Source organism: Cyprinus carpio, chromosome B13, assembly GCF_018340385.1.
Source record: "Cyprinus carpio isolate SPL01 chromosome B13, ASM1834038v1, whole genome shotgun sequence".
Taxonomy (NCBI): Eukaryota; Metazoa; Chordata; class Actinopteri; order Cypriniformes; family Cyprinidae; genus Cyprinus; species Cyprinus carpio.
This window is the reverse complement of record NC_056609.1, coordinates 12,893,146-12,910,197: the sequence shown is the minus strand read 5'-3', so window position 1 is coordinate 12,910,197 and position 17,052 is coordinate 12,893,146. Positions and strand designations below refer to the sequence as shown.

The window sequence follows — 17,052 nt, the reverse complement described above, 5'->3', positions numbered from 1 at the left end:
GGCATTCGGCAGAGCACATGCTGCATACATTGACGCCCCAGATCCCGTCGACTAACTCGTTACTATCAGATCATATACATCAAGGCTTCATCTGTATGGCTGATAACCTCTTCAGTCAATTATTCTCTTGTTAGCGAGGCTTAAACCTGATGGGGAGTGGCTTAATTATAACACCCTCTACACTGTACAAAATTACTGGCTGTAGCATCCTTTGTTTAGTATGTAGAATGAAGAGCCTGTCATAATCCCAATGGCAGATTGCTATCTACACCATGTTAATAGGAATTAGACATGGCATTTCATGTTACCTAAAGTACCATCAGGGAATCTGCCCTCGCTTCATCCCCTCAGCAGGGTTTCGTATTGAAGCTCACGATGCTGGACCAGCAAGTGCTTTGTAACCTTAGAAAAGGCGGCAGGTTTAAGGCATTTGGCTGCAGCTATTTTAATCTGAAGGCTGAGGCATTAAGTCAGATGCACGATAGAGCAGTAGAAGGGCCTCCCCGAGGGCTAGCCGGTTACACGAGTAAAGCTCAGGAAGAGAAAGCGAGAATATGTGCATGCAAATCAGCATGAGTCCCTCTTTTAGCGAGATGGTTCTTCTACTCTTTTATGCCAAACTGAATCAAAAGTGTCATAGGGCTTCACTAACGCCATTTCTTTCTTTCTATCTCTACCTCATGTCATTCACCCTACACTCCTTTCATGGGCGAATATCTCCATGACGACCCCATCCTCTGTCTCTCCATCTCCGGTCTCTTTCTCTCTCTCTTTCCAGTGTGCGTCATGAAGATGAAAAGTGCCTAATCCCCTTGTGGAACTCAGTCTAACAGACACACATACAGAATCCCTGCTTTTGGGAAGACGTCACACACAAGCGCGTCACTCTCTCAGAGTGAGCACGGCTTTACAGCGGGAAGAGGTGGATGAAGAAGAGAGAGAGGGAGGTTGGCGATAAACGCTTATTGTTCTTGAGGAGCCTGAACTGGAGGTGTGGCATCTACCGGGCGTTGTCGTGGAGACAGAGTGCTGGCTGTTCCCTCTTCCTCTTAGCTGATCGCTCAGACGCTGATCACAGGAACACTGATCCTTATGGCATCTAGAACAGCAGCCACAGGTAACCAGCAGCACGCATTGAGCACATAAGCATACCTATGTCGTGAGGTGTGTTTGTAATAGAGTTGAGACTATTTAAACTGTAGTGCATTTAGGTAAAGGTAAAAGAAAGTGCGCGTTGGTTTGAGACGCTCTGCATTTGGCAGGTAGGAACGGATCAGAGGTGTGTATGTGTGTGCATTGTGACTCATAAAGGGGAAAGTGGTGATGTATTCTGCCAGGGGTTTCAGCGAGTGCTGCTGCGAATTTCCACAGCCTGCGCTTTAGTGGAGAGGTGGGAAAAAGAGAGAGGCACAGGAGCAAGGGAGACATCACTGCAATATTTCTTCAGCGCGGTGCACGTAAGTGTGTCACTAGTTCACTTTGTCTGTGACGGACGGTCAGGTGTCCTTAATGCGCTCGGTTTTAGCGGAGCTCCTTCGGCAGACAGCAGCCACTGTGATTCCCCCTTCAACGCTTACGATCTCATACGCTGATAGACTAGAAGTGCTCCGGACAGTGATGAATGCTTTTCATAGGTAAAGAGCAAAAAGTGTGGATTTCAGGGGGTAGAGAAGGACAGGTTTGGGGCTGTCAGACACAATAAAGAAGACCTGCCTTCGGGAGAGACACGCAGAGCTTTTGACTGGCTGACTGACTGAATAAGTAAGTAACTTACCGGATGAATGTGTCAGGGTGTGATTCACGCATTTGCATTTTCATCTTATCAAAGTGTGTCGTCACATGTGGGGAGAGCACGATTATTTGGTTTAAATCACATTAAGACAAAATATAAACTCAGCAGATCTCCGGGATATGCAATTCCATTTTCACATCCATTAGGGGCTGAAGGAAGAGGGAAAAAAAGAGGGATTGAGAAAATGGACCTGGCAAGTTGATACAAGGCTATTTAGAGGTGTTTAGCGATGTAGGGAACATTAGGTAATCTTTTCCCTTTTTAAAAAAACATAACTTTTTGAACTTGCTGTGAATTAGTACATCCATGAACGAGATGAGTGTGTAGGCTGTAACTGAAGAGTACATACTGTTTTTGAAAGTGTGAATTAGTGTTGTCTTGAGGAAAAGTTTGTAACACAGCTTTAACCAAAAGACTTGAGATGTCTTCATATTCCATATCAGGAAGGCAAGTATAACTAACCCTAAGATCATGATGCTGTCTACACCCTAACACCTACTGATGTATTATCCTTTATGTCCGACCTAATTAAATAACAGCAACGTGTGTCACATCACCCCCCGAGAGAAACAGGAATTCTTTACATTCAGAAAAAATGTGTTCTACCGCTTTAACATTTTAACTCCTAATTAGGCTCTGGGGGAAATGTTCTTTAATGTGGTATATTATATGGTAATTACCATGTAATTATTATGTAACAAACGTAGCACAGATTTCACAGTGTTTAATAGGTTTAATCTCTTCTTTATTCTCCTTGTAAGCTACACCAACAGGTCTGTATTGACGTTATGTGCATACTGCTGTTATTTTGCTGACACTTGTACTAACTGGACCATGAAATAAAGTGTTTGTCTTTTTTTTTAAGCAAAGCGAAATGGTTTACCTAGATTAGTGCTGCCATATTTCAGGAAAGCCTCCAGACTGCTTTTACAGAAATTCACAAATGCTGCAAGAGCTGAATGGAATTTAAATGATTGCTCAGTGAATTAAATCAACTTGTTTTAAATGTAAATGTAAACACTGAAGACATAACATTCTGCTACTGTTTGAAATGCTTTCACGAGGCATGCAGAAATGCATTTGCATTAACATAAATACATTTTTCTTGTATACTTTTTGTACACCATGTCTTACACTGCCAAAGTGACTTATTAGAATGTGCATATATTGTATTGTTAAAATTACTCTTCAGCAAAACGCAGAAGATATGAATCAAGAATAAAGCCAGAGTGGCAATTTAGAAAGTGCCAACAAGAAAGTGGCACTGAAAATACAGTGCTGTCTGAAGAAATGGTTATCTGATCCAGATTTAGTTAGTAGATGTGGGTAATAATGAGTGTATTTATTTTCCTTGCTCATTCTTATTTTTTGTTTTACAGTTAATTGGATGTATACTCTTTACACTAGGTTTGGTCTATAGTTGGTTTACTGTTTTGCTTTAATTGCCTGTTTCACCATTGATCTTAATCTCTTAATGATTCGTCAATTGCTTCGATTTTTCGATTATAAGTAGTTCACTTCCCGTAGTCTTGGCTCAGGCTCAGACAGGACATGACTGTGTTTGTTGTGTGACAGCATGGTTGCAAACAAGTAAATAGCCATCTAGCAAAAAACAGCAGAGTAAAGACGTTTCTAGATGCAGAATGGTGTGCACCTCTCCCTGCAGAGAAATGCAGCTTAGTCACAGCAAACTAGCACAGATGTATATTAAAGCAAATGAGAACTAGTGGCAAGTAATGTAAACCCTACTTCCCCTGAGGATTTGTTAATCACAAGTCTGTTTCTCCAGAGCCAAGCCTAATATATCTGACAGTTTAGCTGGGTTCATTAAGGAACTTTGAGGGAAGCCAACAGGGTAACAAATTAGACCATAGTGTTAACAATCTGTGGTATATACCAGGGGCATATGGGGAGGCTATGCAGGAGATGTCTAGGCCGAAAAGAGGGGATCTGAGCAGTATTCTTACTAAAGCGAACCAGATTTTACCTACAGTTCTTTCTTTGTTTGTTATTTAAGTTAAGAAAAATCTGTGTTCTCTCTTATTCCAAGATCAGTCCAGTACAAGCTTAATGCAGTTGCATGTCAGCAAGAATTCACCATTAAGAATTCATATTAAACACTGTTAATAGACAATTAGCAGTCAGAATGAAATGAAATTTGTTAAACATTATTGAAAAACAATTCCTAAAAATACAAAACATTTAATAAAAATTCATGATTTTGAAAATGAACATTAACATACAGTATCAAAAAATTAGTATATCAAAGAAAACATTTTTTCCAAATATGGAAATAAAATGTAAGACTGGTTAATACGTAACTTTTACCTATATATTTTAGTCTATTGAACAATCATTTCATTATACGAATCAGTATGCAACATATCAGTACAATATTGGTTTAACAGTAAAAAAACTATAAAAAAAATAAAATTATCACATATTAACCATATATATGCTATCATATAAATGCTATTTTCCCTGATTTCCCTATAGGTACTAAGGGAACAGTTACAGAATGTTACAGAGTGGAAAGTGATTAGATATTAAGCTACAAGATTGATTTTGTGTTGGGCTAATTTGAGTTTCTTTTGTCAATATTATAGCATAAGGGTCCACTGTCCTAAATATTAGCAACCTGTCTCACTGGAGATAATATCACTGTATATTGTGCTATGACTATAGTTTTATGAGAGCTTCTAGAAGCCTCACAGAGCAGCTCACGTATGCATGTTAAGCCAACTAATATTCACAATTAGACAGATTCATTTTACTGTCAGAGGTATGACATGAAGAGAAAAGTTCCTGCTCTGAATCCTGTCTGACTAAGCAAGTGTTTTTGCGTTTTAATTAGGATTCCTTTCAAAGTGCCGATTGCTCTGCTTCGACTCCACTGGCCCTGATGGCCTCCAGGAGCTTCCTGAGCATCCTCTTGGGAGACAGCACACTAGCAGATTTTTTTAATAACTAAATTTATTCCCTCCGTTAATGCTATGAGTCATCTTTGAATAACTAGTTTTGAATAACTCCTTTCTTCACTATTGTTTTTTTTTTCCACATTCAGGGGTGGCCAGTTCCAGCGTATTTGCACCTGAATTAATTGTAACAAGGTTTTCTGTGATTCAATCTTACATCTGCATGTCCTCACACCCTCAGTGCCACCAACTACTAGGGTAGTTCTCGCTGTTAATATATTTGTTTCTCTGACTGTTGTTGCTTAACGCAATGCTGCATGGGAGAATGTGGTCATATATTTGTTCCTCCAGCTCACTTGTTAGCTTGTTTGGGGACAAACAGTACTCAAAGAGCTGAAGCCCGATAACTATCTCAGTAATCTACATTATGTGCATGAATTAGCATATATCAGGCAACAAACTAAATATGCATGTGGATGGATGTGTGGCTGTTTCAGTCATGTCTGTATGTGAGATTTTGTGAGCTTTTGGCAGTTATTTCAAGTTGCTGTGAAACTTATGCGGCCATTGCCAAAGTAATTTCACTTAGTGTCTCACTTCATCTATTTTAAATTAAATTGCATTCCATTAAATTTGCTACGGTTATTAAGAAAAATGAATTTGGTGAAGCAATGATATTTAAGGGGAAGATGTGTTTGTTTAATCCACTTGTATGTGAATCACCTCATGGGTTTTGTTGGTGGCAGTGGTTGTTACGTTAGCCTTATCATTATCCATCTAAGTGCCAAGATTTTATGCTAGAGCTGGTCTGGACTCATAATGGTAATGCACTCTATGGAATCAGAAACAGACTGCTTTTAAGAGCACAGCTTCTTAGAGCAGCTGACAAAAACCTTGATTCAATTCCCTGGAAATGCCAAGCAAGGATAGATGTTCTGTCTCACCTCCAAGAAAAAAGTTTCCTCTAGAGTGTGATCACCACCAAAATCCTCATGAAGAAGATGTTTTGTGGTTGCCATGACCCAAAGATCTTATCAACCCATGCCAGTTAGTGGTATTTGTGTTTTAAAATCCACTTATATTCCTGAATTTGATTGGAATTTGAATTGATGTTGCAAACAGCAACTAAAATTGCATTGAGTTAGAACACTGAATTAGGAAGTACTGAAGGAACCAGATTTAAAATGAACTGAAATACCAAATATATAACCCTGACACAAAGACAAAACTTGTCTTGACAGCAAAAGTAAAAAAAAAAAAAAAAAAAAAAAAAAAAATCCTGCTATATGTAGACATCTGTCTACCAATTTTTTGGACCATTGTTTGGGGGGGGGCTTTCTAGTTTTTCAAACAAAGAAAAACTAGACTTTCTCTGAATTTTCAGTAACTTTCACTTCCAGTAACTGCAAATTCCAACTCAACTTCCTGTGGTGTGTGGCCAAATCAAATCAAATCCAAATTTCGCACAACCCTCTTATTAAAGTACCTCTTTTACCTCTTATATTCTTTGCAGTTCCTGCTATATCTTTGGATTGCTGTTTTCTGTTCTATCTTCAACTATTTTCTCTTCCCTTATATAATATGTGTTCCCTCTGAGGGCGTTTTCAGCTTCTCTCTTCAAAATTTACATTGTATTTTTATTTTCTGATAGTTTAGAGATTACAAACTGAAATTGAAAAAAGTAAAATATAACCCCAATATGTGTCGTTTTTAACAAAAAGGAAAGTTTGTCAAAACAAAACTTGGCTTGTCAGTTTTTTTAAATGTCCCCAATAGAAATCTATACTTAATTTATGTATTTTATTTATATTGTGTTAAAATTAGCCAATTACATTTTATTTTTTTATTTTTTTTACAATGGTGGAAAAAAAAAATTCCAATTAAACTTCCTGTGGGGTGTGGCCAATTAAATTCAAATTTACAATTTTACACAACCCTGTTACATGGGCAAGAATAATACTCTAAATATGTCACTTCTTGAGGAGAAGTGTGCTTTAAATCAACCAGATTTGATTTTTTTTGGAAAAATCCTACGCACAGAGTTTTGCGTTTTGTCTAGCAGTATAGCCACCACATATATTTTCCCCAAGAAATGTAAAGTCTGCTCTCTGTTGTGTTTGAAAATACCTAATTAAGCATAATTATTAAGTGATTAGATCACCTTTTAGATTGGACGTAAAATAATTATAAAAGAAAATAACTCAGCAGCATCTAAGTAAAACTTTCATACGCGGTAAGCATTGAGGTCCTGTGTGTGGGAGGGTGTGTGTTTATGTTTAAGGGTTAGTGTCTTGGTGGTGGATTTTGCCTGCAGGGTTAATTAGCATTGCAGAATCGATGTCTGGAGGCAGTCGGCTCATCAAACCTAGCCTTTTCTCTGTCTCTTGCATCCCTTTCTTTTTTGTGTGTGCGTAATTGGGTACACTGAGAATATTGTGTATGCAGAAGAGAAACCAACAAGAAAGCATAAATGATGCTTCCACTACACAGTATGGCGGTGATGAGCACACACACAGACAAATGCCAAAGGGAGGAGGAAACCTGTTGGCCAAATAAACGTGACTGCACACACATTAATGTTATTACCCAGGCGCGCAGGTGGAAAGATGAATCAGTATGCCTGATTTCTTGTCTGGTTGTTTTTCTCTTCTGCACTGCAACATGTTCCTCTTTCTGAATGATCTCTTCTTACCTCTTATATTCTTCTCACCAGCTCCTGCCTATTATATCTTTGGATTCTTTTTTCTGTTGTATCTTCAATTGTTTTCTCTTCCCTTACATAATATCTGTGTTCCCTCTGAGGGTTTTGAGCTTCTCTCGTCAAGATTTACATTGTATTTTTATGTTCTGATAGTTTAGAGATTACAAACTGTTCAAGAATTCTTTGTGCTGAAGATTTGTTTGAGTGAATAAGCTTTATGCTGTGTATACAACTACATGTATGTAGATAACTATTTTAAACAGCATTTTTTTTTTCATTTCTACATTGATGGTTATGCATAGTTTTGACTATATTAATTATGAGAAATAGCAATCAATAATAATAGTATAATTCAATGTAACATTATATTAAATTATTAACACTTACAAATGATTATATATATACATATATATATATACATACATATATTATATAATGATTTAATTGAATTAGTAAAAAAAATTGTGTAGAATCAGTTTTTACTGAGAAATTGCAGAAAGTAACAGCAAGTAACACACTAAATTAAATGTCAAATTTTGAAGCAGAAAAACTGATATAGTATTTTCTTGTAAAACATAATCTAAAATAATATATACTTTATAATAAATTCTATTTATTATTTTTACTATTTTAAAATATGCATGGTAATTCTCCTAATACGTCAAAAATGCAAAACGTTTCATGTCTCTTCATATTCATATTCACCAAATAGGAATTAGGTGAATCATGTAATCCATTTTTTTCAATTCTAAATGACCATATTAGAGATAAAAGTTAAGTAGTTTGTCTTGCTGAATACTAATGTCAGCCATTTAATATTTATATGGAAATTATTTTGCTACTTTTCTCTTCTCGTTCCATGTTAATGCTGGAAATTTCCACTCTGTTTCTGTGAACAGTAAACTCTGCCTATTTTGATATGATTGGCCATCTCAATCATTTTGACATTGTGGCAGACCAGTCTAAAATGTAACTTTGAAATCTTTTTTGTCATCCTAACAACAAACAGAGCAATGCGTAACAGAGTAGGCCTATAGCAGAGCAGTGCAAAAATTTCAAATATGGGGGGAGACTTGTCCCAGTCAATGTCTATGGCGGTTCCTGCCCTGTACTGATTATAATTTTAAATAGATTTTAAAAGTAACAAGGAGGAGGTAACACTTCTGCTAATCGACCAAGTAGACAAGGTTATTTATCTCAAAATGGCAAATATTGAGTAAATATTGAGCTACAAATGAGCTTTGGGTGTTTAAATGTTTGTCTGCTTGTATTTTACGTTTCTTAATATCTAAGTTAAAAGTCCTGTCATTTGAAACAAATGCTGGCGGGCTTGACAAATGCACCCTAAATTAAGGCATTAGCAGCTGAGCCCAGACACCCTACTGATTGTGTACTGAATGTCTGTTAAACATAAACACATTGCATCAGTGCTGCCAGCGAGGCAGCCACAGACGTACACAAGCATGCACACACACATAAACATGCTCATTTATACCAATAAGGATAGCTGACAGCATGAAAACATGCAGGAAATGCCGTATCCCCCATACTTCCTTCTCGAGAAACGGTCATCTTAATAGCACAGAACCTCAAATGAGTCAAGCAACACGAGCCGGCAAAATCATTTGGGTATTATTAGAGTATATTCAGTGGATTCTCACCTGAGCTCTAGGGATATGAAACATTCAGAGACAAGGGTTTGATTGACGGCTCGGTTGCCATGGGTGCAGAGCTACATGGGGTTTCAGACTTGTGCAATGTGAGAGACGTGTGAAGAAGTGAATGTGTAATAACACAGAGATCAATAGCAGGAGTCAATAGAGCTCCACTGGGCTAGATCAGAGCATCGTAGAGATCCTACAGCATGCTGTCTGAAAGCGACACGCTGGGAACACACACAGCCCGTGGCACCTACATTTAGACACCTGTGTATGAAATAATCACCAAATGTAGTTCAAGCTCGTGCTGTAGCGTAGAATTAAACATGAGATCCAAAGACCCCGAAGGATCAAGGTCAGCACACACGCGCTCTCTACCATACACAAGCTGATATATGTACATATGCATGCTTCACAAACATTCCCAACAACAAACTTTTGCCTTTTCCCGTTCAGTCTCAAATGGCTCAGACACACAGCCTATACGCACACACACCCGGTGGGAGATGGGACACTGCGCTTTCAGTGGCTGTGGTGGTTTCACTCAATGAAAAATGGATGAGACTAAAATTAGATAAACTAAAATTAGACCAAGTTAATCTGCAGAATGTCCTCAAAGTAAAAGAAACCGTAGGCTTCACAAAAGCTGTCTGTGGAAGCGAGACGCTGATGTAGACCAGTGAGACAGACACGGCCGGATTGTTTTTTCACAGCTCACCTGAAAAGTATGAGGAAACGCTGTGATCTTTACTTTGATAAGCTAGAAGAGGACAGAGAATTTTTTTTTATACATTCTCGCAACAAAAATCAGGGAGTGATACTATAGTGTGATCTCTGCTCTGCTATTGTTTGATGTCTGTATGGAGTGTTAGCTTAAAATTAAACATTCTGACATCTTTGATATGAAATTTTTATTTTGTCAGTTTGTCAATACATTCAATTTCTTTTATATTCCAGTTCAGTAAACGCATTTCATCTGCATTACACTGAGCTAGTGTACTTACAAAAACAAATTTTAAACAGGACTCTGGAAAATGCTATAAGACATTCTCCAACCCAAAGCAGCACTTTTTATTTATTTATTTATAAGTATTCATTTATATATTATAAAGATATTATAATATTAGATCTGATCATTTATTTTATTAAGTTGACACTGTATATCTTATTCATTCATCATTAGTACTGTTAGATGAATAAACTTGAAGCCAATAAAACTATGGCTGTCAATAAAATAACTGATGATTATTTCTAATTTTGATTAATTCTATTTATTTATTTTTTCCATTAAACATTATTATAATTTATTTTGTATTTAATACTTTATTATTAATTAATAAAAAAAAAAAAATCACGTTTGAACAGGTTCCGTTTTTGAGAGTCATCTTACACTCTCAGAAAAACGGTACAAAAGCTGTCACCCTGTTGACCTTATTTACCCCTAAAGATGCATATTAGTATTTTAAATGGTACACAGACTATTAGTACCTTTTGAAAGATGACAAGTTTTTTTTGGATTTGGAATCACCAGCAGATTGTAGACTTCCCCTTGCTCCAAAATCCCCATTTATTCCCTATGTGAAAGTGATGATCATTCAGCATATTCCTGAGTGGTAAAGCTCGGCTGCCTTGTCTGTGTGTTGTAGAGAAGAGCGACAGATTGCTTTTGTGAGATAAAGATTTTGTGAAAGACCGAGGAGAATCTGCTCCCCGCTGTGTGACAACATATCCTCTCAAATAATGGCTTATCTCCATTCCCAAAAAGAGGACTTTGTAATGATTAATTGATAAACTTTGCCTTAGAAATGTATCTCTAATCCAGACACCTTTAGCAAGAATTACATCAACGCTCATGCTCTCCCCTGCTGCTGATACTGTCATCAGATCGGCTGGGATGAATTGAATTATTAACTCATTAAAACTTAATAAACTTCTCCTGTCAGTGAGCTGCTCCCCATAACGAACCACAGGCTTAGCGCTGCCCCCTGATGTTCCACCCAGACGCGTCCTCTGTCTTCATTCTGACACTCACGCTGGCAGGCGAACATTTGACGTGTTGCGTCGCGACAAACCTGACGGAGTTGAGAGTGAAACTGCGCACAGCCAAGGTTGAGAAATGCTTCTGTTGTACATGAAAGGTCATTTGCAGTCACACTCCTTGAAAAACAGCGCAAATGTGGGAGAAGATTTTGTACCTGTATTGATATTGATTTGAAAGGAAAGCATAGCCTGGCTCTTACTAATTAGTGTTCGAATGAGGCAACCTGTGCTAGTAATACAGGGTTTGAGTCATTTAGGCCAGTGTGAGGTGAAATTGATTTTTACAGAATTTGCACCTCAAACTTTGTCTTAGTGATTTTAACGAGTTCTGGCATTTAAATGCATTAGGTACCTTTTTAAATGTGATTTGCATTAGGTTTATACAAATAAATAAGGAAAATTGTTGTAAAAATGCATGGTAGATTATTATTGACATAGTGAAGCCACGTCTAAATTATACATTAGAGGGAAACTAGGCACAAGGTTTATTCCGTGCATGCAGGTCAATCTGTTGCTATATCGGTTATGAGAGCACTCCATGATGGCTTGCCAGTTCACTGAAAATTGTCTGCCCCATTTTTCAGCTCAAGATTATGACCATTTCTCTTTATGGTCATTTTAGAGCAATAATGGAAACAGAAGCTTTTATTGTTCTGTTATATTAATAATTAATTGAGAATACGTGCATGTAACCTTTCCACATATTGTGCCCTTTGATAATTAGGTTTTCAAACCAGTTACTACACTCATGTATCTTTCATAACAACGAGCAACGCATCCCCTTGAAGTATGCAACAGTTTGCATCATGTCTAAGGGAGTATTTAAAATATTAAAGAACAGCCTAGAAGTGAGAAACATAAAGAGATGTATATAATAAGAGTTGCTGGGATGTCGTAAAATGTAATTATCCATTCCAAAGCCGACTTCAGATTTTACGATGGAGACATTAATTTTTAATTACAAGACTAAATGACGGTAGTTTAGATGCAGGTTTAAATGATGCATTCTCATACAAGATAGATACCTCAGAAAATGTAAAAGCTCCCTTGCTGGTGATTCTTATCTGAGAGGCTGTCTGTTCGGTTTTTATATTGTCTGAAATAAGGGGTGTATTTCAACTCATTTCACGTTGGTAGGAAAGTCAATCAATAGATAATAGTAGATAAGATATAGGTAAATTTTCATATAAAATCCTTTTTAATATTGTGCCTTTTTCTGATTTTATATTGTATGCCTATTTTATTGTCTTACAGTTAATAGTGTATGCTCCCTTATCTTCCCTAATAACCTGGTGATTTCACACAGACATAAAACATTTAGACAGATGTGGTTAAAATCAGTCTTCGTATCTAGTCTAAATGACACATTTGTGATCTGAGTTTGCTTTCCTCCATTATTGATTTCGATTGGCAAAGCAGGACTTGTGCCAAGGGAGCATGGGGTTTCCATGGTTATGGCATGTTTGGAGATGTCTTTCTGAAAGCAGGTTTTGTGGTGTGTGTGTGTGTGTATGAGAGACAGAGAAAGAGACGATCGATGCACCATCAGCTAGAATCAGCAGAGGTCTTGGACAGAGGAGGTGTTGGGAAATTGGGATGGAACAAAGGACAAGACATGCATGTATGTGCATTACAGGGGTCATTCTACAAAGGCACAAAGACACAGGCTTATTTGTGTCCCTCATGCTGTACACATACTGCATGTATAGAAATAAATGCCTTTTTTTTCAATTTTTTTTTTGATTTTCATTTATGTATATTATAAAAGACTGTGTCAATAGGTCAATGGTTAAGGAAAAATCTGGATGTTAACTGAAATCGTATTTTGTTTTTCCCCCCCTCAGTAACTATTGTTTTTATTGAAGAACAAAAATGTCTGGATTTTCTGGAATCACAAACTGTGCTCTTTTATTATATCAATATACCCAGTTCCTCATAAAAAAATAAACATATATACAAATAAATACATTTAAAAATTACCCTATATTACAGGTGATAATTTTAATTTAAAATGACCTGTAGAATGACCGATTGTGTACAAGGACCTATGGTCTCAGAGTGTATATATGTGGCTGTTTACATTACCTTAAGTGACTAACCATGCAGCCATCTCTGTCATCTATATCATATTTCTCTGTCTCTGTTTTCTCTCTGTAGGTGGTCATGCTGTTCTCTCCGTTCTCTTGTGCTCTGGGGCTCTCCCTCCTGCCACTCCTCCTGTTTCAGTGCCCCGCCCACGCCTGCCCTGCCCGCTGCGAGTGCTCTGTGCCCACGCGTTCTGTGTCATGCCATCGCAGGCGGTTAGTGCAGGTGCCTGAAGGCATCCCTATAGAGACAAAGGCATTGGACCTCAGTAAAAACCGGCTGCGCATTGTGACGCCACAGAACTTCTCCTCACTGCTGTTGCTGGAGGAGCTGGACCTCAGCAACAACCTGTTGTCATCTGTGGAACCTGGCAGCTTCCGTGCTCAGCCGCGGCTACGCTCGCTCCGACTGCGCAGCAATCAGCTGACTCTGCTGCAGCGCGGAGCGCTGGCCGGCCTCAGCGAGCTCACTCTGCTGGATGTCAGTCAAAACCGTCTTGTTATTCTGCTGGACTATGGTTTTGAGGAGCAGCGGAGGCTTCGGGTACTAGAGCTGAGTGATAATGAGCTAGTGTTTATTGCCCCACGGGCCTTCAGCGGCCTGGCGTCCCTGCGCTCTCTAACGCTGCAGCGATGCAACCTGAGCACAGTGCCCACACATGCTCTTGCACATCTGCACGGCCTAACCAGCCTGCGATTGCGGGACTTAGGCATCGCGGAGCTTCAGGCACACGCATTTAAGGGTCTACCACGACTGAAACACCTTGAAGTGGACCGCTGGCCTTTGTTAGAAGGGTTTCCTACTTCCGCTTTGCAGGGGTTAAACCTCAGCACACTCTCCATTACCCACACCAACTTGACGTCCGTGCCAGTGGTGACACATCTGTTGTATCTCACGCATCTTAACCTGTCTTACAGCCGTATACGTGTCCTGCCAGCAGGATGGTTGAGGGGAATGGACCGGCTGGAAGTTGTACGTGTGCGACAGTCTAACCTGCTCAGTGTGGAACCTCAAGCCTTTCAAGGAGCCTCCTCGCTGCGCCTTCTTGACCTTTGTTACAACCGTCTCTCCACGCTCGAGAGGAGTGTTTTTCCTGCTTCTGAGGCCCTGCAGACTCTTCTGATTGGCCAGAACCCGTTAGTCTGTGACTGTCGTCTACGCTGGCTCTTGGAGAGGACTCCACCTTTGCTGTATGGTGATGTTCAACCTGAATGTACTGCTCCTGCTCCCTTGGCTGGGAAGCCTCTTAGGAACCTGGTGGAACCTCAAATCTCTCGCTATGTCATCTGCACCAAGCCCAGGGTTGTCTCAATGGCAACTTACCCAGCACAGGCAGAAGAAGGACAGAGAGCTTGGCTATACTGCAGTGCGGACGGGGCTCCACCACCTTCTGTGTCATGGCTGACACCGCATAGGCGGCACATTACCACAAAGAGTACAGGAAGAATAGTGGTTCATACTAATGGCTCCCTGGAGTTCCGCATGGCAGAGCCTCAGGATAGCGGAATGTATGTGTGCGTGGCATCAAACCCAGCAGGGAATGCCACTCTGTCCATCACTGTTGCTGTTAAAAGCTCGGGAATCAGGGATAGAGCCCTTTATGCCAACCGCAGCTTTCTGTTTGACTCCGACTACAACAGTTCCCTGATTAATGGCACAGAAGAGTACACCATCAGGGTGGTACTGGACTTCACCACCATACTGGTCTCCACAGCAATGGGCTGCCTCAGCTTCCTGGGTGTCGTCTTGTTCTGTTTCTTGTTGTTATTTGCATGGAGCCGTGGAAAAGGGAAGCACAGAGGTAGCGTGGACATTCAGTACCTCCCACGAAAACGGAAAGGCGCAAACTCAGAACTTACAGAAACAAGTGGGCCCAGACGAGTCAACATGAAGATGATCTAAACTTTTTATATGGCCGAGGATTTCACGGGTTGCATGGTTGTGTATGCGTGTCTGTTGGACTTTGTGAGTCTTTGGGTATATGTGTTGCAAAAGATGCAAAGGATGTATTTAATCATGAGAGTTAACGTGGTATCCCAATGAAAAAAAGAAAGAAAATGAAAAATGCCAAACCATATAATGCGCGTCTTTTGCGATGCTCCATTTTTGGAAAGCATTATTTGGACAGTGCAGACGTGATTAAGTTCAAGTTGTTGTATATATTTCATATTTGTGGGAAAGAATGGTATATTTCTATATATATAAATATATGAATATATCTATTTACAGATACATTACAATTACCTTTCAAAACGCTGCAAAAACTCAAGTTGTCTTCCCCAATAAGCAAAGTATCTACTGGAAAAAGCCTCGGCGGTGCTGTGTTGTGAAGTGTTTGGTTTTGCTCAGAATTCCTGTTCTCCTGGGACATCCACTTCTTAGCAGAACCTCCGGGGGAACCGGAGAGTTTCCTGCCATTTTGTTGTAAAGATGTTAAAATGCAAGAAGCCGTTTGACATGGTGGGTTCCAGGGGCTGTATTTGTGACTCAGTGGAAGTCTGTGGAACTTTGTGAAAATGTTCTTTACTTTTCTTATGTTCTGTCAAATGCTGCTCAAATGTTTTTACATACTAAATATCTGGTTATATTTTCCAAAGAAAATAAATGTAAATCGTACAGCTTGATAAGTGTTACTGTCATCTCAAATTGTATTCTTGCCCATCTGAAGTGTTACCTGTGGCACAAAACACACTAAATAGATATGAACCTACACCATGTTAGCCTTACTGCTTTCGGTTAGGGTTGCCACCCGTCCCTTAAAATATGGAATCGACCCATATTTAAAGGTATAATGATCCATCCCGTATCAAATCAATACGGAACGCGATTTGTCCCGTATTTTACAAAGGGGCAAAGGCAACACATTTGAATGAACAAATAAGTATTTTGCACTGTTTATAATACTAATAGCAATTATAATGAAATCAATTTCATAAAAAGTATTACAGAAGATCATATGCGCGTGATTTTGGTGTCTTTATTTTCCTAGCGATGGAGTCTCCAGAACGCACGCTGTTAAAGCCCTTTCACACGAGCCCAGTATGCAGTAAACCTGCGCAGTTTAAAACATCTAGAGCTCACATCTGCCCTTTGAACACAAGAGACTCTCCAGATGTAGGGCTGAATGGGAAAGTTATCAATGTGTCTGTCCAATAACTAATTATGAACTCGCAGTTTCTGTTCCCCAATGACTCTGATAGTATTTTTTCTCTTCTGTGGAAGTTACTGAGGACCAGCAGATGTTTAGTTACCCACATTCTTCAAAGCATCTTCGTTTGTGTTCAACAGAAGAAAGAACTTTATGCAGGTTTAGAACAACCTGTGCAAATTATGACATACTTTAATTTTTATCTTTGGGTGAACCATACCTTCAAAGTGACAGACACATCTGCTTCTAAAGGTATAGGCCTATTGTTTTATTAAAATTTGGATAGTCTGTTAATATAATATTCCATACATTATCAGAGCTTGGTAGACATAATTATTTTATTTTTTAGACATGAATAAATAGATTATAATTAATGTTAGACCCTATTTATTAATTTATCATTTATATTAATCATAAATATAGACATAATAAATGATCATACATGTCATATACAATTTGGCATTTTAAAAAGCTTAAAAGTGCTAAATTATTTAGATATAAATGGGACAAATAATTACATAATAATGTGGTCCTAATTTAAGCAAATGAATACAAATAAATAAACAAAAATTCCATCTTTTCCAGGTAACAGCTGCAGAACTGTCAAAAAAAAAAAAAGACTAATAATAATTATAAATAATCAAATTTAAAACAACTATATTAATGTGTTCTGTTGCAAGTCTACATAAGCATGTTTTCTCATGGCTTATTGT

The 17,052-nt window shown here is 38.6% G+C and overlaps 1 protein-coding gene across 4 annotated transcripts; it reads left to right on the top strand.

Moving 5' to 3' along the window:
• Positions 1 to 803: 803 nt before the first annotated feature.
• lingo2b (leucine rich repeat and Ig domain containing 2b) lies at positions 804 to 16,529 on the top strand. Of its 4 annotated transcripts, none has more exons than XM_042736644.1 (2): positions 804 to 1,117; positions 13,264 to 16,528. In XM_042736644.1, the coding sequence occupies exon 2, from the start codon at positions 13,270 to 13,272 to the stop codon at positions 15,091 to 15,093; it is 1,824 nt and encodes a 607-aa protein (XP_042592578.1). In that variant the 5' UTR covers positions 804 to 1,117; positions 13,264 to 13,269; the 3' UTR covers positions 15,094 to 16,528. The 4 variants fall into 4 exon arrangements, with proteins under 4 accessions (XP_042592578.1, XP_042592580.1, XP_042592579.1 ...); XM_042736646.1 differs by lacking the exon at positions 804 to 1,117 and adding an exon at positions 1,161 to 1,457 and having other exon boundaries at positions 13,264 to 16,529; XM_042736645.1 differs by lacking the exon at positions 804 to 1,117 and adding an exon at positions 1,472 to 1,761 and having other exon boundaries at positions 13,264 to 16,529.
• The last annotated feature ends 523 nt before the right edge of the window (positions 16,530 to 17,052 follow it).